The 27,982-nt window shown below is 52.7% G+C and overlaps 1 protein-coding gene across 7 annotated transcripts in view; it reads right to left on the bottom strand.

The window, feature by feature from the left end:
• TBC1D14 (TBC1 domain family member 14) overlaps positions 1-27,982 on the bottom strand; it is a 103,966-nt gene that overhangs the window by 60,439 nt on the left and 15,545 nt on the right. The window contains exon 1 of one of the 7 annotated variants that reach the window (XM_047718800.1): positions 5,700-5,856. The exons of the other annotated variants lie outside the window; for them this stretch is intronic. Within the exon in view, the coding sequence (XP_047574756.1) occupies positions 5,700-5,734 (35 nt within the window). The 5' untranslated portion in view covers positions 5,735-5,856. Of the gene's footprint in view, positions 1-5,699; positions 5,857-27,982 lie in introns of those variants that run through there. 7 annotated transcript variants of the gene reach the window in all.

The following is a 27,982-nucleotide window of genomic DNA, read 5'->3' on the forward strand; positions in this document are numbered from 1 at the left end:
CATTGCCACCATCTGTGACACTTCACCAGGGGCAAAACATAGGGACCGCTTGATTCAAGCTTCCTGTTTCATCAAGATCATTTCAAATGCACCTGTGCCACCAGCAGCTCCAGGAAGCCCTCACGTCTGCCCAGGTTCTGCACAGCCTTCATCCACCGGCTACCACCAGCCCTAGCAGGGCTTCAGCTCCCACAGCATGCAGCCAGTTACCCTGCACTTGCTGAAGGGCCCCTGACTCCTCTCCACGCAGCTCCTCCTTGGGGTGGGGCTGCCAGGAGGCAGGGCAGAGTCGCCTCTGCACCCCCACAATCCCAGCCAGCACGCAGCAGGTGCGCCACACCTGTTTGCCAGCAAACGGAACAGACACCGTACATGTCTGCAGGGGACGCAGGTGCAGGGCTGTGAGGTGTGTAATGGGACTGCAGCCCCACCCAGCCGCACCCGCAAGCCAATCCACTCAGCACCTCTGACCTGCACGCACCCTACCTGGGAGTGGGCCTGGCTTTCCTCCTGACTACCGCCCCTTCTGCAATGCCCACTCAGGTCCACCCTCCTGCAGGTGGCAGGGGTGAGTAACGACGGGGAAGCACCTGTGGACTCTTCCAGAGGCGTCCTCACAATCCCTCAGGAGCTGGCCCTGGGAGCACCCTCAGGCAGGAGGCTCGCTCAACAACCCACCAGACTGCGTTCATCCAGGGAATTGTTCTGAGGGCCTCAGCTCTACAGAACAACAAACGAGCCAATCTGATTTGCTAAGAAACCTTCCATCTCTCCTCAGGTTAGCTCCAAAGCTCTCACCTGATCTGTCAAGGGTCTGGCCGCCCTCCCCAGCCCTCCTCCTTGTGTCTTTTTGGGGCCTACACATCAGGCCTGCAGCCAGCCTGTCACAGCCCACATACACCTACCCCAGGCTTCCTTCAAGTGTCCCTCAGGCACAGGACATGACCCGGCAGACCCTGGGGCCTTGCAGAATGCCCCCTGTATCTGCCATGATGCCCAGAAGTCTCCTCCACATGGCGGGCAGGGTGGTCTTCTGAGAGCACACACGGATCCCACCAGCCCTGTCCCCCAAATCCCCTCACCGGCTTCAACGCCACACGTGCCTCACCCCCTACCCTCAGTGTGCTCCTGATCACAGGCACATTTTGAGGATCAAATGAGGCAAGGGACCTCACAGGCCTGGCCTGCTGCTTCCACACATACTCGGTTCACGGGAACAGTTGCCGTCATCCCCATTGCCGTGGGAGGACTTCTAAAGGACTGCCAGCCCTGCCCCCCCCCACTCAATCCCCTGCAGCTGGGCCGGCACTCTGCACCCTGGAGGCATCAGAGGGACTGGGGGGGCACAGGCCAGGTTTACGGGAATGGTGGGCTTGAAGGGAGGTGACCCTGCAGGGCCGGCCCCACCAGGGATCTGTCGATGAGGCCTATCTGGATGCACTTTACAGCAATGCTGAGAGCCCTTGGGAAACACATGGGTGGTTGAGGACTAAGCCACGCCCAACTATAAGGACAGAGACTAACCCTCCCATCCTGTGGGGGCAAAAGACCCTTAGGCAGGAAAAAGGAGGCAGGGTTTCACTTGGGGTCCTTACCCTGGCTTACAGTATAATTCTTTTCATTTCAAGAGGCAACAACTCAGAGGAAGAGAAATGGGCCACCGGTGACAAAGTCATGCTAAAAATAATGGCGTGTTAATTTCTGCCCACCAGCTCTCAAGAAAAGTGCCACATCACAATTAGCAGCAAGATCAGGCACGGACACATTTCACCGGGACAAAATGGCCCAGCAGGAGCCGGTCCTCACCAAGAACAGCTGAGCACGGGTTTGCTCGGACCCTGACCGCAGCTCCCTTTCCCCCGCCTTCTCCAGCTGTGAGCCCCCGCTTGTCCAGTGCAGCTCCGTAGGCAGGACACACACAGAAGCCTGACAAGGGGCCGAGTGGGGCTGAGGGAGTGAGGAAACACACAACCCAGTGACCTCAACAGCCCTCACCCCCTTACAAGAGTCAGGCCTACGCCACCCAGGACGGGGCCACCAGCCACAGATGCTGCTGAATGTGTGAGAAATGTGCTCGTCACCCAAGTCACCCTGCCCAAAGATGCCAGCTGGAACAAAGCAGGGTTTAAAGATGTCACAAAAACACTGAAAACAGCCCAAGGGTTCATGACACTCCCATTTGCAGCACTAAGACGGTCGGGGGGCACTCTTTCAAAAGACTGCGAGCTACCTGTTGCTGAGGGAGAAAAGCGAGCTCTGTAAAAGTATAGAGCACAGACCACCCCTGGGAGAAGAAAGAAACCGTATTGACAGGGCGCCTGCGTCAGGTGGGAAGTGACTTATACGAGCAAAAAGCTGAAGAAAAAATGAAAATGATCCGCTCTACTGGTATAAAAACGAAAACCTTCTGGGAGAGAGAAGTGGAGAGCTACAGAGAGCGCACCCATGAAGGCATCCGGGTGCTCAGCCCGCATGGCCTACATGACAGCGCAGCTGGGGCACAGGCCTCCCCCCACGGCACTTCAGGCCACCGAGCTGGGAGCGGGGGCTGTGAGAGACTGGGGACAGTGCACCACGGAAAATGGCCTGCCTAGGTTAGGCAAGTTCCCAAGATCACCCACCAGGGAATCAAAACCGGGCCCTTGCAGGCCTCCCAGCAGTGTCCCCTTCTCCCAGACCAAGGAGATGGGCGGGCCACCACCGGCCAGAAGATCAGTGAGCCTGCACTGTGGTTAATGGGGCAGCGCACACGCGTTCCCTTCCCCCTCCCAAGCCTCCTGCGAGCCAGCACAGGCAATAAGGCAACGATGGCCAAAAGAGACATTCCAAAGCTCCGCCAAGTGGCCCAGGCTCCTTGCTATCCCCTCACAATGCTGGCACCCCCTTGCTACAGCAGCGTCAGGCAGAGGCAGAACAGCGGCCTTCCTAGTGAGTGGCCCCCAAATCTGAACCCACGGGGTTCCAATCAGGGCTTCCCACCCACACCCCCACAGGAGCGGCAGCAGCCCTGGGCCTGCTGTTCTTCATCTGTAAGCAGAGAGGACAAACCTTCCTGGGGCCTCGGTGAGGATGAAGCCGGGTGGGTGTGCGGGGGTTCCCAGGGGAGAGGTCACGCCATAGCCTGTGTTTGCTGCCTACACGGTGTTTTCCAGTTTGAAACATCTGTCCACATTTTGTGTTGATCAAGAAATCACAGAACAACCTAGGTTTCTGTCTTCTCCTGAAGGGCTACAGGATCTGGCCCCCAGGGCACATGCTCTTGCACGACCACCAGCGGGAGGGAAGCTGCAGATCCCTGGCAGGCCACGCTGCACTTGGTCCTTCCGCTGTCCTCACTTCAGAGGATTGGCCAGTGCACTTGTCTGCAGGGCCAGATCTGGGTTTTAGTGGGCTTTGAAGCTCATTTACTTTGGGGAATCCTTTTTTTTTTTTTTTAAAGATTTTATTTATTTATTTGAGACCAAGACTGCAAGCGAGAGAACACAAGAGGGGGAGTGGCAGAGGGAGAAGCTGACTCCCCACTGAGTAGGAATCCCGGGGGGGCTACATCCTAGGACCCCAAGATCATGACCGGAGTCGAAGGCAGACGCTTCACCGACTGAGACACCCAAGGCACCCCGGGGAATCCTCTTGAGAAAGAAAATGATGTTTAACTATGAACACAAAATTAGGCATAGGTGAGGAGTCCTGAAGGCTAAGCGTCATTAACATCACAAATCCAACATTGTCGTGTTTTGACTTTTGAAACCAAAACCACGTGCTTCCACATGACGGGACTCCAGCCAGGACTTCTACCCAAAGCTCCATCTCTCTGTTTTCCGACAAGAGACAGTAGAATCCAAGGACCGACTCCCTTTCTTCCTAGATGCTATGGGGTGAGGCTGTTACTGTCAGCCCTGCCCCCACGAACTTCACTTCCAGACATGACTGAGGTCAAAACAGGGTGACTCCGGGAGCAATCAAAAATGACAGCTGTCAATGGAGATGAGGGGCTGGCTCTGGGTCCCCACACCCGAGTATTTCAAAGCCCCTGATGGTGTGCCAAGGACAGCACTCAGAGCCAGTGCCCTGCAGACAGGAAGCCCTCCAGTGTATTTCCAGCTGAGAATGATAACTTGTTACTTTCTGTGCTTTCATCACCAGAAGGTACAGACCAGGAAGCAAGAATCCCGTCTCTATTCACCGCAGTGCCTCTAGGGTCCTGAACCGTCGCCGGCACACAGGAGAACACATATACTGAATGCGTGCTTTTTGGAGGAATTATCAGAACGATCACACAAGAACTATTCCTCTCCACTTAAAACAGAGGAAGCCAGGATTCGGAGGCGGGGGAGTCCCGCCCAGAGACATGCACGCAGCTGAGCAATGCAGGGCCAAGCCTTGGACCCGAAGCTCCGAGGCTGCTCCCTGGCAGCTGGCAGCACCGGCCACGAAAGCCAAAGCAGCTGGAGCGCAAGGTCGAAGTCTGCCCTGACCCGGTGGAGCCGGTTCCACAAGCCACACACACTCAACGGGTTTCTCAAAACTTCTCTCAGAATCTTCGAAAATAAACCTCCAAAGTCCTTCTCCTTGGAGACTGTACATTTGAACTCTTGCTTCTAATTCAGTAATAGTTCCCTGGGGCTACTGGCTCTTTCCCTCCTCTGTCCCGCTGACAAAAGAGACATTCCAAAGCTCATTCCACAGTCGTCACAAATGGCCGACACATGTAGATTCCGTTCCCAGGACAGCAGACAGGCGTCTTCTCCGCCATCTTCTGAGCCACACTCACCTTTCACAGAGCACCTGTCAGGGGCCTCATGCTGCACCAGGCACATCACACATGTTCCACACCAGAGATGGAACTTAGCACAGATGTCCCTGCTGGCGTGTCATTGTCACCCAGAAGCACCACCGGGGCTTGAACCCCATTGGAGAGGTATCAGAGTCGACGTGGTACAGATGGGAAACGGAGTCTCAGTGAGGTCAAGGAACTTGCTCCTGAAGGGACAGAGAAATCCTGGCACTCCTTTGGGGAGCAGAAAACGCAAAAATCTTCAACGATTCCTCTAAAGCCCATTTCTTAGGTGTTTCTTCCAGATCTCCAGCCCTCAAAAACTGGCACGCTCCACTGCTACAGACACTCACACAGACACTGCTCCAAGAGCCCTGGGGGAGAAGACCAGCCCACTCCACTGTCACGGAAACACAAAACTGAACTCTACAAAGGCAGCCTCTGCGTGACACCCCCCCACACACACAGGAAATAGGAGGTGAGTCAGACACACACTGAGGGGTTGTTATTACTGTGACCAAAGAGGGGGCTCAAACTTCCTAGTTCCACACATGATTAAAAGTACCCAAGAGCCAGAAACACTTGGCGTCTCTCCTCCTTCAGAAAACGTTACCTAAGTAGCATCTGATGCTAAAAAGCTGATCCCTAAAACCAGAGGCGACAGTCAACACGAAGGCATGTAGTGAGCACTGGAAACCACCTGCATACACAGGCAGGCCCGGGAGCTTCTGACCCACGGGAACCCTCCTGGAGACACAGGACCACACCAGCTTAAACGGAGGAACACCAAAGAGACAGCTCTGCCCCGGGGGCGGTGAAGGGGGGATATGGCTAAATCGTGCAAAAACCTACACACAGGCAAGAACCAAGCTCCAGTGATGCCTCCATTTACAAAATCAAGAAAGGCAAGACGGCAACCACTAACCTGTCCATTAACAGGAACGCCGGGGAGACCGCCATGGTGTCGACAGTGGCCACGCAGCTCTAAAAGGCCAGCCCCAGAAGCGCGGACTCTCCCAGGCCACATTCCTGGGGCTGGGGCCACCGTCCTGGGGAGGCACCATTTGGGGCCCTGCTCCACAGTCTGGAAGATTAAGGCACAGGGACGGGGCGGCCCAGCTGGAAAGGCAGGGGTGGGGCGGGCAGGGTTCTGACTCCTAACTAGTCACAGGGAGGGAGGAGGGTAGGCGGTCTGGGAAGCAAAGCCCGTGTGACCGGGTTCCCAACACAGCTCTTCTCTGACATCTCTGCAGTGACCCAGAGCCACAGCCTGCCAGTCATGGTGGGCTAACCAGCCACGAAACCGACAGCCACTTCTTCTGAGGGCAAAAGCAGAATCCCACTGGGCACAAGGTGTCCCGAGTGCCAGACAGCACCCTTTGAAAAAGCAATCAGGTATACAGGTGGGTCCCAAACGCTCTCACATAAACCCCTGGCACAAACTTGCATAAGAACCCTCACTAGAGGGTGCTCCCACCTTCATGACTTCAAGTACCGCAAGGTATAAAAAAAGGACAAGATCTAACAAACAACTACAAGGTCAGGAAAAATGACCTAATGTAAACCCGCAAGAAGTTGCTCTAGGTCGGGCCTCCCTGGGGCGTCACGAGGGCATCCCTCAGTCATGTGTCAACAATTAGTCTGTGGTAAAACAATCCTTCATGTGCCCCAGCCCGGGGGTGGGGGTGATGGTGGTGGTGGTGGTGGTGGTGTGTGTGTGTGTGTGTGTGTGTGTGTGTTCACAACGGCACAGGAAACATCTGACTGCAGAGAGCCAGCAGGTGGCCAGCTCTGGCAGGAGGAGACGGTGAGGGCCAAAGAGAGAAATTCTCCTTTTACAAATTTCTGTACTGCTTAAAAAAGAAAAGAGAAACAACAGCAGCAACAAATGAGCATGTATTACTTTTGCTATCCAAAAGAAAAAAGAAAACAATCAAATGTGCTAGACAGCACGGCACAGAAACAGCCTCTGGGATGGCAAACAACACACTGACCCCAGCACAGCCTATGACAGACAGGTGCCAACTAACCCATGTCCTCTGGCAGCACGGATCCCAAAGTGGGGAACCTGGACTGGAGGCCGCATCACCTGGGAAGGGGCAAGAAACACAGATTCTCGAGCCCTGCCCAGACCGACTGAATCAAACTTGGGGATAAGGCCAGCAGGCTCCGAATGAGCCCTCCGGGTGGCTGTGATGCTCACTCAGGTTTGAGAAGGACTGCTCTGACTAAAAATATTAAAAAAAAAAAAAAAAAAGATTTCACTGGGGAATTTTTTAAAAATACAGATAGACACACATACGCCCACAATGTTAAATGGTCCTTGCGGGGGCAGCAAAAAGTCCTAGTTGAATACATTTTTCTTGGTGAATAATGCCTATAAATGTTTTTATTGAATGATCTACTGTATTTCCTTGGGGTGCTGAGGGGAGGAATAAGAGGTTTGTTCTCTGAGTTTGTGTACTTCTTCCTTAAAGATTTGGAAGAATTCACTAGTGAGGCCATTTGGACCTGAGTATTCTTTGTGGGCTTTTAAAATACAGATATTTTTGGATTTTTTTTTTTTTTTCTGACATACAGTGGAGAAACCCACATACGGCAGGTTGAGGAACTATTTGGAGGGACGCAGGCACATGAAGCTGCAGGTGGCTAGTGTAGGAGAGCGTGGCGTGAGGAGAGTGACAGGGAGAGGGGCCGGAGGGCTTGCCTGCTCTATTCCAGCCCCACTCCCCGACCCAGACCTGCTGCTGCGCCAGACCAGGTCTCCTCCAGCAGCACAGCAGGAATTTGTAAGTGCATGCATTTAGTCAGAACAGTCCTTTATTTGAGAGGCAGAGACAGTGGCAGAGATAGCAAGAGAGAGGGCGGAGGAGCAGGGAGGAGAGAGAGAAGCACGCTTCTTGCTGAGCAGACAGCCTGATGCAGGACTCGAGCCCAGGACCCAGAGATCATGACCTGAGTGGAAGGAAGAGGCTTAACCCACTGAGCCACCCAGGCGCCCCTCCTGTGAAGCCTTTTTATTATTTTTTAAGTTCATGTACAATAGCGGTACCTGAGTGGCTCAGTAGGTTGGACACGTGACTCTTGACCTCAGGGTCATATTTCAAGCCCTGCATTGGGCTCCATGATGGACTCGGAGCCTACCTTTAAAGAGTAAAAAATAGGGGGGCGCCTGGGTGGCTCAGTGGGTTAAGGATCTGCCTTGGGCTCAGGTCATGATCTCAGGGTCCCGGGATCCAGCCCTACATTGGGCTCTCTGCTCAGCAGGGAGCCTGCTTACCCCCTCTCTCTCTCTGCATGCCTCTCTGCCTACTTGTGAGCTCTTTCTCTCTGTCAAATAAATAAATAAAATCTTTTTTTTTAAGTGTAAAAAATACATACACAAATAAATAAAACTCATATACAATAAAATTGAGTCTTTTGGTGTTTGGTTCTGTAAGTTATAACGTATCAGTAGGATCATTCAACCACCAGAGAAAAATCTTATAGAAACTTTGAGAAACAGAAAGCAGAACACTCAACCCATTTTAGAAAGCCAGCATAGGGCGCCTGGGTGGCTCAGTGGGTTGGGCCGCTGCCTTCGGCTCAGGTCATGATCCCAGAGTCCTGGGATCGAGTCCCGCGTCGGGCTTGCTGCTCGGCAGGAAGCCTGCTTCCCTTCCTCTCTCTCTGCCTGCCTCTGCCTACTTGTGATCTCTCTCTGTCAAATAAATAAATAAAATCTTAAAAAAAAAAAAAAAAAAAAAAAAAAGAAAGCCAGCATAATCCTGATACCAAAACCTAAGGAAAATTACATGTCACATGCTTATAAATATGGACAGAAATTCATAAAGTATTACCAAACCAACCCAACAATAGGTATAAAAGAATGATGTAACACAAACAATTTGGGATTTTTTCCTAAGAATACAAAGTTAGTTACTTAACATTAGAAAAATACACTGTTATTTACTATGCAAAATAAAGGAGAAAACACATGCAAAGTCAACAGATGCAGGAAAAAAAAGCATTTGATAAAATGCAACACAGTCATGATTTTTTTTTTTTAAATCATAGAACCAGGAATCAAAGGGAACTTCCTTAATCTGATAACAGGTTTCTCACAAAAAGTAAGGTGTCTCATAAGAGGGATCCTACGGCAAACACCACAGTCAATGGGGAAATGGTAATCTGTCCCAGAGACCAGGAGCCAGACAAGGGTTAGGGTTTCTGTCCACACCACTTCAGAGCAGCACTGTCTGGGAGTTCCTCGCCATGCAATAAGGCGAGAAAACGAAATGAAACGTGTAAGAAATGGAGGAAGTAAAGCTCATCCACAGACAAAATATCTTCTATAAAGAAAATTCAACGAATCCAAAGATAAACTATTAGAATAACTGAATTTAGCAAGATTACAGGATTCAAGTTCTCTACACAATGTAATTACATTTCCAGCAAACATTTATAGAATGGCATCCATAAAACCATCAGAAATTAACAATTATCTTGGAATAAGTTACAATGAAAGACACACAAGACCTTACATTAAAAACTAAAAAATATTGTGGAGAAATTATAGAAAACCTAAATAAATGGAAGAAATACCACATTCAGAGATCAGAAGTCTTCATATAGTAAAAAATGATCAAAGGATTCAATGTAATTGCAAAGAAAACCACAGATGTTTTTGTGGTAATTGCCAAGCTGATTTTAAAATTTAGATGGAGGGGCACCTGGGTGGTTCAGTCATTAGGCATCTGCCTTCTAGCTCCGGTTGTGATCCCAGGGTCCTGGGATTGGCCCCACAACGGGCTTCCTGCTCAGTGGGGAGCATGCTTCTCCCTCTCCCTCTCCCACTCCCCCTGGTTGTGTTCCCTCTCTCACTTTTCTCTCTCTCTGTCAAATAAAATCTTAGAATAGAATAAATTTTTAAATAAAATAAAATAAAATAAATTTTAAAAAATAAAATAAAATTTATATGGATATGAAAAGTACCTAGAATAGTCAAAATAATCCTAAAGAACAAAGAAATAGAAGGGCTTACTCTATGAGATATCAAGACCTATTATATAAGCTATTATTGGTGAAAAACGGAACATATATGGTCACCTGATTTATTTCAAAGGTTCAGTGAACAGGATGGTCTTCACAGTAAATAAACATGAACCACCACCTCACACCATACAGAAAATTAATTCCGATGGGTCAGTGACATAGTTGGCAAAGCAAAGCTTCTGGAAGAGAACGAATAATTTCTTAAACAGGATACAAAAGGCACTAATCATTAAAAAAAGATTCTAAAAAACTAAAATTCATTACAGCTAAGAACTTCTGTTCGTTCGGAAAACAAAAAACACAGAGAGTGAAAAGACAAGTCACAGTGTCGTACATATTTGCAGTATGTCCATCTCACAAAGGCCTCTCCTCCTGAGTACATGAAGGGTGCCCACAAGTCAGTGAGACAACCACAGACACTCCACCAGATGCCACATGGTCAGTACAATTTGAAAAAATGCACCAAATCATTAGCCATCAGGGAAATGCAAATGAAAACCCAATACCCTTTACTCCATCTATCACCGGAATGGCAAAAACAAAAAGCTAGCGGATTTTGGAGGACCCTGCACCCAGAATGCCCACCCACCACTAGAAGTCTGTACAACCATGCTGCCCGCCCAGTGCACCGGAAACCACCCAGTGGCTGTGACTGACGCAGACTGACGGTGGGAGCCCCCACCCCCCGGGACCCGTGCACCACAACACGTGTGTGAGAGGACTGTGATGAGCGTTCTCCTGAGTTATCAAAACCGAAAACAAGTCACGTGTCCCCCCATGGAGAACATGTGCTGGTGTATGTGCACATCTGAATCACACATGATGAAAGCAAACGAATACTGCCGTCCAGCAGCCACCAGGTGAATGTCCTGGAAGGGGAGCAAAGCAAGCCAGACACAAAAGGCCATGCTATAGGACTCCAGCTACTTAAAGCTAAAAAAAACACACTGATCTACGATGACAGAAGTCGGAACAGTGGTTGCCCTAGCAGAGTGAGGTCCTGACAGGGACGGCATGAGATGGCGACTGCGGGGGTGTGGGCAACACTCTCCACAGGGCCAGTGCGTGAGTGTGCTTCCTCTGTACATGCGACTTTGCATTTCCTCCAGCCACCAGCAGCTCAGCTCAACCACTCCTGGGTCCTCTCTGGCAGACAAGCCTGTCCCCACTATGTCTATCCTTGGGGCTCTGGACACCCGTACATCATCTTGGGCGGAGGCCTGGAGAATCCTAGTTGAGGGATCACTTCCCGCTGCGCAGAGGTGCAGGGAAGGCATGGCCTCCTGGGCTTCCGTGTCCCCAGGGCCTGGAATCTAATCTGGATGGTAGACACCTAATGTAACATTAACTAAGTCTGGCCTGCAGGAAACTGTGTGCCTCTCACCACTAAGTCACCGAGCCCAAAACAAGCCACAGGGCTCTCCTGCGTCACCACAGCCTCCTTGAGACCTCCTTCAAATGCTCTCCAACCATCAAACAGAAGCAGAAGTGACACGGGAACACATTCTCTAGCGTCAGCTTAGGAGAGAGAAGGCAGGGCGAAAATGCCTGTAAGGGGGAAAATACAAATTTATTCTTAATCTCCGAATGGAAAGGAAAAGAAGGAAAGATGAGTTGCTGGTTAACAAAGGCCTGTAAGCATCATAAAGCAAGAGCCCACCGGGGACTGGAGACAGGTGAGAGGCGGCATGAATGACTAGTTCCTTCCTGTTTTAGGAACCTGAAGGAGTAAGATCTGACCTAAGGCACAGACAGTGTGCAGGGGATTTGGTGTCGGGCAGACCCGGGCTCAAGGGAGAGCTTCATGGCAAACCGACTGTGGGTAAGAAACGAGCCTCCTTTCCCTTTCCCACCTGCGGAACAGAGTCCCAGCCCCTCAGTGAGGTTTGGGACCAGAAAGTACGCTTATTAATCCCACCAACAGCAATTCATTCACCACACAGCGCCAACTATCTCACCTCATCTCATCCTAATCCCATGCGTCACACTGGTTTCTTTCATTCGACAAGTACACATGGGGCACCCACTACACCCCAGGCACCAAAGACACGGACCGCAGTTACCCGATGACCAGACATAGGACTTCACCCCCGAGGGGCTCACACGGTCTTCCTTATCTTAACAGACGGGGAATTCAGAGCCATCCCCTTGCCTACGGTCACTAGACAGACCGCAAGGCTCGGATTCTACCTGAGATCTCTACCTTCTACTGGCGGTTCTCAGTCCTCACTGCACGCGAGAACGACCTGGGGAGCTTCGAAAAAAATTCCTAGTGCCCAAGTCTCACCCGACTCATCTCTGAGGGTGGGGCCTGGACGCTAATTTCTTTTTTCGGTTTTCCGGACAATTCTATTGTGCAGCAAGAGTGGCGAGAACTTTGCTCTTTAATTAATAAATGTTTCCCTTCCTTGTTTCTTTAGCTGATACTTTAACCTATATGAATTTGAGATTAACTCCTTTCCAGCAGCTTCCGTGAATAGCGCATTACTACCTTTTAGATTTTGCTTTAAACTACTTCAACAACCGTACTCACTAAAGCAAAACCACACTGTGAACACCTGCCTTACAGTGTGAGTTCTTCTAGTATCTTCCTGTCTTTTTCCACTGATCCAGGCAGTGGGGAGACTCCTAACCCAGGAGTGTACCCTCTCCCTCCATGCAGCAAATTTAGACCATGCTCCATGAAGCCAGCAGATCCCTGTTTTCTCGAATACAGAACATGCGTAGCACAGAGCACAGCAGGAAGCAGGCCAGCCCTCTGTGGATCTAAAAAGCCACTTACACGCAGGTCCAGGAAGGAGTCCACGCTGCACAAGTGCACAGAACAAGCACGTCTAACTAATCTGCCAGTGCCGATCAGGAACCTGAGCGGGGCAGGAGCTGGGGATCAGGGACGACTCACATTCAGACCCTGCCCTTGAGGGGCTCACGGTAACCCCAAGACGTACAAAGCTAGATTAGACTATAGTAAAGCCACAGGAGAGCAGGCCCGGTGAGAGTGCCCCTGGAGGAGGTCCCCTCTGTCCTGGAGACGCCAGGAAGGCTGCAGAAAAGAGGTGTCAGTGAGAACAGGTCTTAAACACGTGCAGAAATGGGCCAAGGCGACAGGGGGCAGAGGGGAGGGGGGCATCTCAGGCAAAGTCAGGGTCAGTCTCATGAGCCCAAGCAAGGGCCCAGCAGGAGAAGAGGAGAAAACCACAGGCATCTCTTCATTGAGCAGACCGGAGTCCCCAGAAGGACATATCCCCCCAACAGCCGTTCACGGTAACCTGTGGCCGGAGCTTCGACAAACTCTAACAGTTCCTCAGCCTCATTCATAAAACAGAGGCCGGATTTTCACTGCCAGTAAAATCACACCATGGTCAGACAGCTCCAGCGGCGTCACCATCCACGCTCATGAGAGGGCAGACCAGCGGTCGGGACGTGGTCACGGAAGCAGGAAGTGGGACAGTAGTCACCTGGAATCCGGTCCCAGGAAATCATGGGAATGGTGGATAATGCATGCTGACTTGCACACAGGTGATTTTATCATCCAAAAGCAGGAACAAAATCTACTTCCTTACTGTTGGATCAGTAAATGATTCACAGGATGGAATACCACAAGGTCATTAATAAATGGGTGAACAAGGTCTAATTATGAGCGGACATGTCTTCTAGAAGTGAAAAGGAGGGTACCAAACTACAAAACACACAGTTTTAAGTTTACAATTCATAAAAAGTCTTTAAGGAAATATGGCAAGAGGGAAAAATAGGTAGTAAGTATAAAAGTGGAAAGGACAAAAACAGAATGATGAACATAAAAAAACCAAAATTTTCCTGTGTATTTTTAACAAAGAGAAGCATTAAGAAAACACGTTAAAAAAAAATTTATTGTCCTAAAAAAAAATCCATAACAAAACACATCGAAGATCTCAGTAAAAAAAATTAAATTAAATTAAAATTAAAATTAAAAACTCAGAAGAACATTCCAGCTCTGCAGACAGCACAGGTATGGAGGCAGTACATGTGACCCAAAAGCTACAGAAGCTGGGTGACCTGACATGGCAGACCAAACTGCTGGGGAGAGACTTCTCTCTGCATCTAGAACAGTAATAAAATTGAAAAGGAAAACATTCAAGTTTTGAAGTATGCCAAATTTACTACTTTTTAAAATGTATACCCTACCTATCGTTCACTTCAGGTTATTTATTGAACATCTACTAAGGTTCTGCACCGGCTAGGAAAACAAGCAGTAAGATGTGGCCCCTGTCTTCAAGAAGCTCACGGTCCAAGGGTGGGAAGGGTGTCCATGCTGTGTCAGAAGTCCAGGGTCTGCGGGATCCAAATGAAGGCCCTGGAAGGGGTTGCAGAGATCACGATCACAGAAGGCCTCCCAGAGGAGGTGACACTTAAGTGAAATCCTAAAGGACAAACAGGAGTTTGCCAGGCAGAGGCAACAAAATGGGCTGAGGTGCAGAGACAAGACACAGGTTCGGAGAACTCCAAGTATGGCTTGAGTACAAATTGAACTGGAGGTCTGAGGGGCGCAGGGGTGGATCCAGAATGTTCCTTGTGCCGCACCACAGTTTGGAATCCCGCCCACAACTGGTGGGATCCACCATTTAGCAAGAAAATAACAATGCATTCACCTCATCAACTCCAAGCATTTTTTTTTCTTAGATTTTATTTATTTGACAGAGAGATCACAAGCAGGCAGAGAGGCAGGCAGAGAAAGAGAGGAGGAAGCAGGCTCCCCACCGAACAGAGAGCCCGATGTGGGGTTCGATCCCAAGACCCTGGGATCATGACCTGAGCCGAAGGCAGAGGCTTAACCCACTGAGCCACCCAGGCGCCCCAACTCCAAGCATTTAATCCTAAAGAAGGAGAGAGAGGAAGGGGGCTTGGGAAAAAAACAACGATCCCCAAAAGGGCCGAGGCTCCCGGCTATTGCTAAACCCACCTCCTCCCAGTGCTGGGCACTGGTCCCACTTCCCGACCTCCCTTTCAGGTGGGCTTCACGTGACCAAAAGTGCCAGCGGGGCCCTGAAACTGCATCCCCCACGAGCCCCTTCCTGGCTTGACGCAGAGAAGCCCACAGAACTCAGGGAGCAATCTCCAGAGCCACCAGATGGCGAGACCCTGGGAGAGCACCAGCCGCAAATGAACTTCCATCCACCTGGGCCACCACGCAGGTGTCAAGTTTGTTACAGCAGCTGACATTCACAGGAGTAAACGTACATTCATGGGTCTTCCCCACCAACTGGGACCACCACTCGATTTCTTCTGCTTTAAAAACACCTGTTTTCAAAGGAACTTCTAAAAGGAATAAAACCTGCTCGTTCTGGTATAGACCCCTTAGGAGCTAGGACAAGGGCTGACCCAGCAAGCCAGTGTCTTCCTCCACCTGGCCTCTCAGTCCCCCCACCCCCACTCCAAGGCCAGGCCCCTTCCACCTCTGCGCCACTTTGCCCAGATCTCCCTTCCTGGAGGGAGATGGGTCTCACACGCAAATCTGAAACCTGAAAGAAATTAGGACTAAAATTCAAACCTAGTTTTCCAAGTCCTGCAGACATGTACTATTTCCATAACGCTGTGCACACAGAGCCTGGATCTGAAAAGCCTCTAGCTGGAAGCAAAGGGGAATCAACAGGAAAATGGGATGCTGCAGGCCCAGAACGGCTATTAGGCAAATCTGGATGACTCATCACTCTCCCATTTACAGAACCTTACAGAATCCTGAGATAAACCTCAACTACTCACAACAAAGAATCAGCAAAACTGAAATCAAAACAACTCTCGGTTACAAACTCAGCTCACTTAACGGCAACAGGAACTAGCAGACTGGATGTGGCAATCTGGTATGTCCTTGCGCACATGAAAAATACAGAAGGCGTAAGAGAATTTGATGTTCCCTATGCCAAATATTCAGGCTCCTCCAAACAAAATAAATCTGTAAACACTTTAGAATGGGCGCTGATGGGTAGAACATAGAGCAGGGCAGCTTTAATTGCTCGGGTGTTCTGTGAACATTTTCTTAAGCGGGCAAAGGGAGATCAGTGTGCGAGCAGGAAGCAGCCGGTGGCGAGAGAAGCACTTTGTAGGAATGGGGCGGCCTATGGGTTTCTCTGAACCCCACAAATTGCCATGCCGCCACGGTGTCCTGCGTTTCCTGCTGATCCCCCGCTTCCCAGGCTGACTAACCTCACCACGGACAGAAAGAAGGCAGACTGGAAAGTCTCTAAACACAGAAATCTGGGACTTCCCATAAAGACCCAGTGTGTGATTTCCCAATAGTGCCAGCGCACGGAGGGTGGCACACACTTGCGGAAAGCCGGATGACTCTCGCATGGAATAAATACATTCTCCTTTCGGCCACTGCCCAAAACTATCTTGCTTATAGGTATGAAAGGGTTGTTTTTTTAAGATTTTATTTACTTATTTGACAGACAGAAAAATCACAAATGGGGAGAGGCAGAGGGAGAGAGAGAAGCAGGCCTCCTGCTGAGCACAGAGCCAGACGTGGGGCTTGATTCCAGAACCCTGCGATCATGACCTCATCCAAAGGCAGACGCCCAACTGACTGAGCCATCCAGGTGCCCCTGAAATTCCTTTTTTAAAAAATACTTACCTGAAAGAGAGAGAGAGAGGATGACTTAAGCAGACTCCACACCAAGCAGGGAGCCTGACACAGGGCTCCAACTAACAGCCCTGAGATCATGACCTGAGTCGGACGCTTAACCAATTGAGCCACCCAAGCGCCTCATGGCTGTGAGATTTCTAAGGACAGCACAGCTCCCAGAAGCCAGGGCAGAAGCACTGCAGAGAAATCAGTGTAACCCGCGAGGTCCACCAGGACACGATCTGGCTCCTGAACAGGACGGGTAAGCAGATGTGTAAGCCGGCGAAGTCCCTTCCTGGTTCAGTCCACACCACTCCTGAACGCCATCGCCTTGACACACCACAGCGAAGGTGCCTGCCCGCTCCACCTGAGACAAACGGGGATTTCAAGGTCTACATTCAACAAAAAGTGGCTGAATTTGAAAGGTTTCTTCCTCAAACAGAAGTTTCCTAACCCCCCAAGGGAAGGACAACAGATCATCAGACTCAACCTGGAACACAGAACTTGTTCGTGTTCCCTGGAGTTCAACATGCGGTCTCGAGCTGGCGGGATCACGGGAAAGCCAGCAAGTGGCCTGCTCTGACCCGTCACCAGTGAATCACACAGAGGAAGTCAAGTCCGTTCACCCTTTGGGACAGATCAAATCCTTCTTTTCTCCATTCTCCCTTTTCTAGTGCTCAGCTCCTGGGCAGGTTGGCCCTTGCTAGCATTCACTCATTCAACCACAGGGGTACACAGAGGCCCCTAATGAATTCTGGTGGGGCGCAAACACCAATCACTATGCCAAGCACGCTGTATGCTCAGCCTTGTTATTGCCATTTGGGAGAAAAGACACCAAGGCTCAGGAGAACACAGCTGGGTGCCCAGAACCCGACAGGACATGCAGAATAGATACTCCCGTCTCTGGCTCTGAGACCTCACTCCCTGAACGCCCTCTGGGTTCTCAGTCTCTGGGCTGGAGGCACCACAGGGCAAGTCCGAGGTGCTCACCCGTCCACCTCCCTGCATGCAGCTCCCCAGATACTAGAATGTGCCCCAGAGCTCAGGGGCAGTGTTGGACAGGACCTCGAGTGAGATCCCCTACACCCTGCAAGGCAGCTGCTGTCCCCGGGCCGGCTGGACCAAGGGCAGGTCGGCCCTCCCCCCACCCCAGCCGGCCTTGCCAGCAGCGGGCTACCTCCCCTCAGCCTCTGCCCTCCCCCAGGGGTCCTAGCCTCCGGTGCTTTCTGCTGCAAGCTTCCCTGGGTTCCATTCACTTCCCTCCAGATTCGCTTCTTTCACAAGAACAAAGGCCAAAAGTAAAGTGCCAGCTCATCACCTAGACCAACCAGACTAGCGCTGAACAACGGAGCTTCCCACGGGATGGAAAAGCCCCGGAATGTGGCTCAGGCAGCTGCAGAGTCAGACTGCCAACTTCAATTCAGTCTCAACTGCTTCGTGTGGCTAGTGGCAGACACACCGGACAGCTCAGGCGACAACCGCGCCCCAACGTAAGACCCCAGATGATAGAAGAGGCGAGACAAAGTGCACACAAGGCATCATGGGACCAGGGACCTGAACCCACTGGTTTCTGCTTCTCACAGAGGTTGGGCTCCCCTGCATCCCTTGTCCCTCTCCAGACACCCTGCAGTTTATCTCTCCCCGGCACTGGCACTGAAAGCCTGAGCTGGAGCCTTTCTTGCAGCTGTGCACCCACACCAGACCTCAAGGGGCATCTGTTACATTTACTGGGGGGACAAGGCTGGTGGTGGCTGCGTCCTCAGCACTCGGTCCTGGGGAGGTGTTCACCAAGGACATGGAAGCCGTCTCCACTCACTCATCTGACAAACGTTTACTGAATTCCATCTAGGTGTGAGTGTGGGGGTATGATGCAGGCCCTCGAGGGGCACCCACCAATGGTACCGAACAAGGGGGGGCTGCTTGGGCCGGGAGCCGGGGACTCCACTCTGCTGGGAATCTTCAGTGGGCTCCTCTCACGCAGTGTGGGCAGCAGCAAAGGGCGGAAGTGCCACCTGCTCCCAGAAGAGGGTCGCTGAGCCTGGCGGAGGAGGGAAGGAGGGCTGCAGGCAGATGAGGCGCCAAGCCGGGAAATGTTTCTCCTGCTGGAGGAGACCACCAGCCCAATTCTCCGTTTGACATGTGGGACACAGCAACTTGCTGCCAGTGCAGGGGGGAAGTAAGTGGCAGAGCTGGGATGATATTCACCCCTGTGACATGTGGGAGGCTTCACTGTGGCCTCCACAGCCCTCCCCACACAGGGCTGTAGCCCACGACAGCCACGATGCAACGGCAGCTGCCGGGACCTCCCTGTGCGCACTCCCCACTGACCGCAAGGGGCTCCTGCTCCAAGAGACGCTTGGGGACACGGATGCAGGAAAGGGACCCAAGGACCTGAACACGCGAGAGATCGGGCCCATCAGGACAGCAGCCAAAGCCACAGCAGCAAGGCAACTTCTGGGACACACACAAACCCACCCCCAGCGTCTTCTCTGTGCCCCTCTGGTGGGAACAAGGGCGCCCTGGAGCACACAGAAGGCCCATGAGGCTGGTCCTCACATGGAGGCTGGAGGGAACTGCTCTGACAGTGGGTAAGCATTTATAGCAACAATGCAAGGATGCAGAGCCTCAGAGAAGCATGGAAGTGTTCCTGAGTGAGCGAGCCCCTACCTCCGCAGGCCTGGCCTTTGGGAGGCTAGTGCCTGGTGGGGAATGCCAAAGAGACATCGGCTGCGAGCAGCCAGCTGGAGGGAGGACGGGGTCCCCTAGAGAAGGCCAAGGACTGAAGAAGAGGAAGTGATGGCCCCTGCATGACGATGGTCCGTGCTCCTCCTGGACATTTCCTCATGGCATTTCCTTCCCCTCGTGCCATCCTGGCCTGGGCCACTCCAGAGGATCACAGCACCCAGAGCAGAGTGCCCCGTGCCGGCCTTTCCGACAGGAGGAGATGCCGCTCGCAAACGGAAGCTTCCATGTACCCATGGCCAGCCCAGTGAAGGAGCACCCATCCCAACAATACCCCCGGGAGGGAACTGCTACCTCCCTCCTCCCACTGAGCACCAGAAAGGGGTCCTGTGAAGGTGCTCTGCCTCCTCCTTCCAACCCCCTGGAGGAGTTACCAGACACCTGGAACAGCACGTGACCTCCCGGGGTTGAGTCTTACGGTCAGACTGAGCAGGGCAGGGGTCCAGGTGGGAGCTGAGCCCTCCAAGCTCCACGGCCAGCTGGCTGTTGCCCTAAGCCCATTTATCCACACCATGAAGGCTCCCCGCTACCCTTAGGCCTGGATCCCTCAACCGGCTCCTCCGATTCCTCCACCCACCAAGATCCCACTGGTCCATCCTCCTTCACTGCCGCTTGCCCTCCTGACGTCCCCCACCCCTTCCCCAGCTTCCACACTTCCTCAACTCCCTTGCCTGCCTCCCCTTTCATCCCAACTCAGCATAATCACAACCATGGCCCACACACACGCCTGGGCCCGGCACACGTACCCCCCAGAGGCAGGCTGCCCACTCTCTTACAGAGCCAGATCCTGCAATCCCACGCCCCACGATGACTCTCATACCTTCTCCTTTCATCACACTCCCTCCTTCACCTCAGGGGCCCATCCCATCCACAGAGGATCCTGCTTCCTTCCTAGGGCACAAGGAAGCAGGCTTCCTAGAGCCGCAGGAACCCTCGCTCACTGTGGGTGGGCACAGAAACAGGACGGCTGCTCCACAAGGCGGTTTGGCAGTTTCTGCTGAACTTAAACACACTCTTACGTTCGATCCAGCATCAGGCTCCCTGCTGTTTACCTGAAGGAGTTGAAAACTCCTGTCGACACAAAAATCCGCATGGAGATATTTACAGCCACGTTATCCACAACTGCCAAAGCTTGGAAGCAACCGAGATGTCCTTCAGGAGATGAATGAAAAAATAAATGGTCCGTTCCAGACAATGAGATAATATTCAGTGCTAGGAAGAAACGAGCTTCACCGAGGCATGAAAAGACAGGGAGGAACCTTAAATGCATATTACCAAGCCAGAGAAGCCAGTCTGAACAGGCTGCACTGTTAGGATTCCAACTCCCTGACATTCTGGAAAAGACGAAATTATGGAGGCAGGAAGAAGATGGGTGGTCGCCAGGGGTGTGTAGGGAGGGAGGGGAGCAGGCTGTCTAGGGCAGGGCAGCACCTCATGTGCGATGGTAACAATGGATACAGGTCACTCCGCATGGAACGTGACATGGCCACTAACCGCGGACTCTGGGTGACGATGACGTGTCCACTGACTGTAAGGAGGTTTCGCTCTGGTCAGGACGTTGAGATGGGGGAGGCAGTGCCTCGGCTGGCAGGTGGGCATTCTATGCGAACTCTGCACTCTCTCTCTTAAGTGGGCTCCATGCCCAACCTGGGGCTTGAACTCACAACCCCAAGATCAAGAGTCGCATGCCCTACCAACTGAGCCAGCCAGACGCCCCAACTCTGCACTTTCTGCTTAATTTTGCTGTGATATAAAACTGCTCTAAGACAGTTAAAAAAGGAAATATGCTGAAATTAAAAATCTATATTCACACACAGAAAAACAATGACACAGCACTAAAGACAATAAAGTAGTCCACATTCACTAAATAAAGAAGGCGAGGACTCCCACAGACCCCCACGGCCACATCTGTCCTCCGGCCCTGGTGCCAACATCCTCTGCTTCACCACTTCTTAATCTAGACGATTCCATGCAGCTGAAGCCAGTGTGTCCCGTGAGCACCAGACCCCGCTCCTTTGGAGGCCACTGAAGGACACCTCTCTGCAAGGCCTTCTCTCTCTGGTTACATCTGCATCTGCTCTTTTGCTAGGCTATTCTTTTTTTTTTTTTTTTTTTAAGATTTATTTATTTGTCAGAGAGAGTGAGCACAGGCAGAGGGAGAAGCAGGCTCCCTGCTGAGCAAGGAGCCCGAAGTGGGACTTGATCCCAGGACACTGGGATCATGACCTGAGCCGAAGGCAACTGCTTAACCAACTGAGCCACCCAGGCGTCCCTGCTAGGCTATTCTTAACAGTAAACAGAAACCCCCGTTTCTCCAGCCCTAGAGAAAAGAAAGACCCCTCATTCCACGTCTTCATCCGGCTGTCACCTCACGTGTTTGCTCCCATCTGCCTTTGCTAATAGCAAGTCCCCTCCTCTAACTCTTTCTCAAACTCACCCCACACTGGTTTCCAGGGTACGCCGCTGCCCCCACCTCCCCAGCAACCCTCAGTGTGGGTATAAACCATGACTGTGTCGGACAGTCACTCCCATGGTCAGCTGTCGTACGGCACAGAAATTTCGGGAAAGGGAGGTTATTCTTGGTTGGCCTCATCTCATCAGTGAGCCCTTAAGAACCAGGGCTCTCCCTGGCAAGAGAGAGTCAAAGTGGGAGAAGGACTGTACACAAAGGGGGGGGGGGGGTTTCCCTGTTGCTGCACTGAAGACAGCCGGGACACACGACAAGGCACAGCAGAAGCAGCTAGGGACTGGAAGCAGCCCCAGCTGACGGCCATCGAGGAACCAAAGACCATGGGAAACCAAGCGCTGCCAATGATCTGACTGAGCCAGGAAGGTGACAGGTCCTTGCTCTCCGCTGCTCAACGCCTGGGTTCCATCCTTGTGAGACCCCCAGAGAGAACGTGGCCATGTGACCAGGGGCCACTGACGTTTTCATCTGCTATCTGGTTACTTTTCACTTGCTGTGCAGCAAGCTAGTAGAAGACTAGCACGCCTCCTCTGCCCCATGTTCTGCCGTTCTTCCCCTCGTGCTCGGTCAAAGGCAGCTCTTGACGACCTGCAGGCCTGCATAGGACCTGGTCCCACCGACCTCATCTCCACCCCTGTCATGGCTCACTCTGTCCCCCCAGCTTCCGTCCTCTTCTCTAGTCAACAGGCCTAGCCGGGCCCTTCCTGGCCTGTCTCAGCTTCGCCAGCAGTCTGCGGGGTCAACTTCCCTGCCTCCTCCGTCTCTGCTGAAGTGTCTCCCGCTCCTGCACCAGGCAGGCCCTGCTTCCGTGGGCCCCGCTGACCAGTGTGTTTTAGAGCACGCCCTGGCCAGTCTCTCCTCCTGCCTGCGCTGCCTTGTTCTCCCCATGGCACCACCCATCACCATCAACATCTGTGCTCCCCATACTTACTTCGGGTATTATCCTCTCCTCCCACTAGAACAGAAGCTCCTCAGGGACAAGGGTCTTTGTCTTGTCCACAGCCGAATCCCAAGCACCTAGCACGGTGCCTTGGCAAAGGGCAGATGCTTGGTAAGTATTTTTTTTTAATGTTATTTATTTATTTGTGAAAGAGAGGGAGCAAGCACACAAGCAGGGGAACAGCGGATGGAGAGGGAAAAGCAGGCTCCCCATGGAGCAAAGAGCTGGATGTGGGGCTCGATCACAGGACCCTGGGATCATGACTTGAGCAGAAGGCAGCGGAAGTCTTGCTTAACAACTGAGCCCCCTAGGCGCCCCTCGGTAAATGTTTCTTAAAAAAAAAATAGGCCTGATGAGAAACATGGTGAAGGGCAGAGCACAGTGCACAACACCCCCCCCAGGCCTGCAGGGAATCGTGCTAGGGCCCACCATCACCAGGAAGCAAAGCTCGGGCAGGCAGCACGCCCTTAGCTCGGCTGCTCAGAGTGAGCTCCTGGAACGGACCCCTCACGGACATCAGCCGCCTGTGGCTGCTGCACCATCCGCGCGCTGCTCTCCCCACCCCCGCCCCGGAAGAACCCCTGGAAATGAAGGTCAGGTGGAGTCAGGGCATCAAGGACCTGGGAGGAGCTGTAACAAGGGCCACTGGCAGCTCAACGGGTCAGCCCGTGCTCGGAAAAGGCAGGCATTCTACAGCACTGGGGTCGAGCTGCTGAAAAGCCACCACTTGGCACGAGAAGTCCTAGAGGGCCGGAAAGCCCGGGAGTGGGGTCATCCAAACAGGGCCAGGGAAAACCCTCTTCGCACAAAGGACAGTACTCGGAATCGTCGAGACACCGCATGGATGTGTACTTAATACAATAGCGGCTGCCCTCCTGGCATCCTTGCCAAAATCTTCTCTGCTTCTCCTGCTCCTGGCTGCCCTGGCCTGTCACTGATTCTGCTCTGCACCCCCTCCCCACAGCCAGCCCAGGAAGGCCTCAGGACTCAGTGAGCGAGGACAGCCTTCTCAACCTGCTCATACACCATGCCGTCTTCGCACCGAGACGCTTCTGTGCCCCGAGGGGGTGCCGCAGAGCGGACCCCCTGACCTGCGAGCAGTGCCCCCATTGGCCCCAGCCACACACTTGCAGACCCTGCCCGGCCCGAGCACAGCGCATCTCCTCTTGCTCTCCCAGCAACCCCCCAGAGCTGATCGTGGCACGCATGTCCCCAAAGGCCACGCAGGGCCCCCCTGCTGGCTCGGTCCATACAGCAGGTGACTCTGGAGCTCAGGTGCTGAATCTGAGCCCCACCTTGGGCACAGAGATTACTTAAAAGTAAGAATACATTTTTTTAAAAGAGGTAGTGTGGTGTCTCTGGTAGAAAGAGCAGGGACTGTGGAGTTGGGCATGTGAGCCTGTCGGCTCTCCATCCTGGGCACCTCGGGCCACAGTGCTTTCCCAGAAACACTGGGCTTTCTCCTGCTCCTATGACTTCACACATGTTGATCCTTCCACCTGCGGGACACCATGTTGACCTTGTCCATGCGGAAGACACTCAAAGACCTGCCAGCCTCTAAGTCTCCGTATTTCTTTCCGGACTTCTACGTCTGTCTAGGAACCGTCCTCACATGCCACAGGGCCTCCCTTGCTGCCTGGTGCTTGGAGCCCAGCACCGGGGTCACACGGCTACTTTTTCTTTTCACAGCTCCATAAGGCAGGTGCCCTGAGCCCCTTCTGCAAACAAGGACAGGAAGCCTCCAGAGAGGCTGAGTGCCCACCTTACCCGTGCCCACACAGCAGCAGACAGCTAGGTCCAGGGAACACCCACCAGGGCTGTTTCCTGGGTATCATGCACGCACACATACACATGCACCACAAGCGCGCGTGCACACGCATCTGGGCAAAAGTCAATTAGTAACATAGACAGTGTGCCTCCTGTGTGCCTGGTGCTTCATACCCACGCACACCTCCTCCCTTTGACACCCGAACTTGTTCCTGTTCTCCAGATGAGAACCCTAAGTTCGGAGTCCTGTGCCCAGTGCCAGCTGTATCCCTTGCGGGCTACTTAACCACCCCCTGCCACAGTCTCCCCACCTATGAGTAAGAATTACTCACAGGACTTACCTGAATCCATCAGTTTTCGGCACAGGTTATAGAAACCACCCGAAAAAGTTTAAGCAGAAAGGCTCTAACAACGCAAGGACTGAGGTGATTTCACACTTCCGGTGAGGGCCTAAGTCTTGGGCTCTACCCTGGGCCCCTAGGCCCTCTGCTGCATCAGAGCCACCCCCCAACCCTCAGAAGTCAGGGTCAGGACCCTCCCACTCCACCCCACCACCGCCACAGTGGCCTGGCACTAGCCAGGGGACAAGCACAGGGCCGACACTGGAGAGCCGCACGGCCCTGACACCACCCTACGGGACAATACCACCTAACTTTCTCCGCCTCCTCCTGCCTCAGTTGGCTCCTCCCGGGAGAAGCTGACAGCACCCAACTCCTATCCAGAACCCCAGCTCTGAGAGACCCCGACGGCACACACAGGAAGGAGAGTGGCCCGCATGAGGCGCAAGCCCGCCTGCAGAGTCCACCTACCCACACACGCTCTCTCCCACGGGACTGAAGATCAAGCAAGGCCGCCATGGCCACGTGCTCCGAGGGGCCCAAAGCAGCCACCACCTGTCACTCCCCGTGCCTCTGAAGTTTCTCTGCCCGGCTCATAAACAAACTCACCTCTCCAAAGAGAAAGTGAGGAGGGGGGGCCTGGGGGGCCCAGTCGGTTAAGCGTCCAACTCTTGGTTTGGGCTCTGGTCATGATCTCAGGATGGTGAGGCCGAGCCCTGTGTGGGGCAGGGAGCCTGCTTCGGAGCTTCGGGTTCTCTCTCTCCCCCCTTAAAAAAATTAGTTTCTTTAAAAAAAAAGGAAAGAAAAAAAGAAAGCAAGGAGCACATTTCCTCCTCAGCACTGTCCAGAGCTCCTTCCAAGTTATCAAACCCCCAAAGCCGAGGAATTGCAGTTGAATGCATTCACGCCAAGTCAAAATGCCTTAAAGACTTTTCTCAAAAGAACGGTTTCTTCTTTGTCCCTACACAGACCCGTAAAAACAGTGGACTCTTATGTGAATCCCCAACAAAAGCAGACAGCAGGCCTACAAAGCCAAGCCGCAAGCTGGGGATGCACTCGGCCTGGACTTTGTCCCGCGGCGTCTCTCTGAAGACCCCATGCGCTCCTCACCAGAGCGGCAGTGAACGCCCGCCACCCCGTACACACAGGGGACCACAGACCAGAGGGGAGTTGTTGGGGTCACACAAGCCAAAAATGGCAGAGCCGAGGTTCGAACCTGGGTCGGAGCAGCTCCAGCTCACCCAGCACCCTGCTCACTCTGTCACAGGCCCCCACTGCTGGGGTGAGCCCCATGCAGACTGCGTCCCTAGGGGCTCTTGACCAGGGTGGGGGGAGGTGAGTGGGGGGTGGGAGCAGTTCAGAACACAGCCGGGGCACCACATCTCCCAGCCTCCCCCGCCCCGGCAGCTCTCCATCCTCCCTCCCCGTGCAAGAACCTTCATCTGCTTCCACTACAGCCCAAGCATGGCTCCTCAGCAAGGACACCCAGTCTCTGCTGAGAGCAGCATACAGAGCTGCCTGAAAAAGCCGTAAGTGGGCAAAGCGGATTATCACCTTCCAGGCCCCCAGGCCCGTGGTGAAGATTAGCAGCCGGGAAACCCTGCCTTTGCAGAAACAAGCCGTCTCCTGTGGAAAACGCGTGTATTACTGGATTCCTCTCGTCTACACAAACACTGTTCAACTACACGGGTGAAACAGAACCCCTTAACACAGGCCCTCTCTCCAAACAAGAGGGGATCCTGCTCCAATTATGTGACATCAGTATATTTCCTTCAGGGAAACAGACACCAACGTCTATACCTGCCAGAAGGGTGGTTCTCACAGGCTGGGTGATCCTGCCCGCCCCTCCCAGCCCTCCCTGCCTGGGACAGAAGGCAGCACCCGGTACGACCCTGTGAAGGGCTCCTGGCATCTTGGGGACATAAGCCAGGGAGGCTGTTAGACAGGACGGCCCCCACCACAAAGATTCATCCACCCCAAAATGTCAACAGTGCAGACATCCTGGTTTAACTTTTTCCATCACAACTTTTTTTTTTTTTAAGATTTTATTTATTTATTTGACAGACAGAGATCACAAGTAGGCAGAGAGGCAGGCAGAGAGAGAGGAAGGGAAGCAGGCTCCCTGTTGAGCAGAGAGCCCGATACGGGACTTGATCCCAGGACCCTGAGATCATGACCTGAGCCGAAGGCAGCGGCTTAACCCACTGAGCCACCCAGGCGCCCCCATCACAACTTTTGATCAAAGTAAGCACCACATTAGGATAAGAACCAGAGAAAGCTTCAGAAAAACTTATTTCCTAGAAGTGGTAACATTTCTGTTAGCATCACAGAGAGCCCCTACTTACTACTTCTCAGGGAGTGTGCTAAAGGCTTACTGATTTGATCTCTAACTTTACAGTTTCATGCCCCCATTTAACAGCTCAGAGGAGAGTAAAATGACTTGCCGAAGGTCACACAGCTACTAAGCAGGAGAGCCAAAGGCTCATAGGCTCACACCCTCATGACTGCACTCATGCCCCCCTACCCTCACCGCGCCTGCTCTGTCCTCCCCACCAGCCATGAGTCCCTGAAGGCCCAGGACCACCTCTCAGCTCAAGGCGGCATCAGTACCACAGGGCTTCCGACAGCCCAGATGGAGAGCAGGTCAAAGCGACAGAGGGAGCTAGGTCCACAGTGATCAGGCCCAGCCTGCCATCCTGTCCCTTCTCTGCTCCTTTCTCTCCCAGACCACCATCATCAAGCAGTCAGGGCCACCAACCAGTCTGCCCCCTCGGGCCACAAGTTCGTTTCGTGAATGTGTCCAACCCCTCCTCTGAGCCCCATTCTCCCAGATGAGCCTTCCACTGCTACCCACACTTCCTCCTACAATTTCCTAGAAATTGACTCAGTGAGGACAAGGAGAACAGAGAAGCACAAGGGTAAAGGAAGTCGCCTGGGTCAAGGGATGAAGCAGAGAAACAGGAGGACTCAGAGGCTGGGCCAGAAACCCCAGAGTGCAGCTCTAGCCCCAGCCCTGCCCTCGACAAAACTCATACAGGCCTTACTGTGAGCAGGCCCCCCTGTGTGACTCACCTGTAAAACGTGTAGTGGGTTCCAAACACCCTTGCCACAGAACCCTCTCCCCCTTAAAGGAATTTGAGATGGAAAGCTCCTCTAACACCTAAAGACTCTAGGACACAAAAACTCACTAGACTCAGCCCAGGAGATCACAAACTTTGATCCATTTGCCATTAACATTCCACCTGCTTCCCCAAAGTGCTTAATAATGGCTCACAATAATGTCACAGCCATTAAAAGGGTAAACGAGGGGGTGTCTGACCAG

This window comes from Lutra lutra, chromosome 2 (genome assembly GCF_902655055.1).
Source record: "Lutra lutra chromosome 2, mLutLut1.2, whole genome shotgun sequence".
NCBI lineage: Eukaryota > Metazoa > Chordata > Mammalia > Carnivora > Mustelidae > Lutra > Lutra lutra.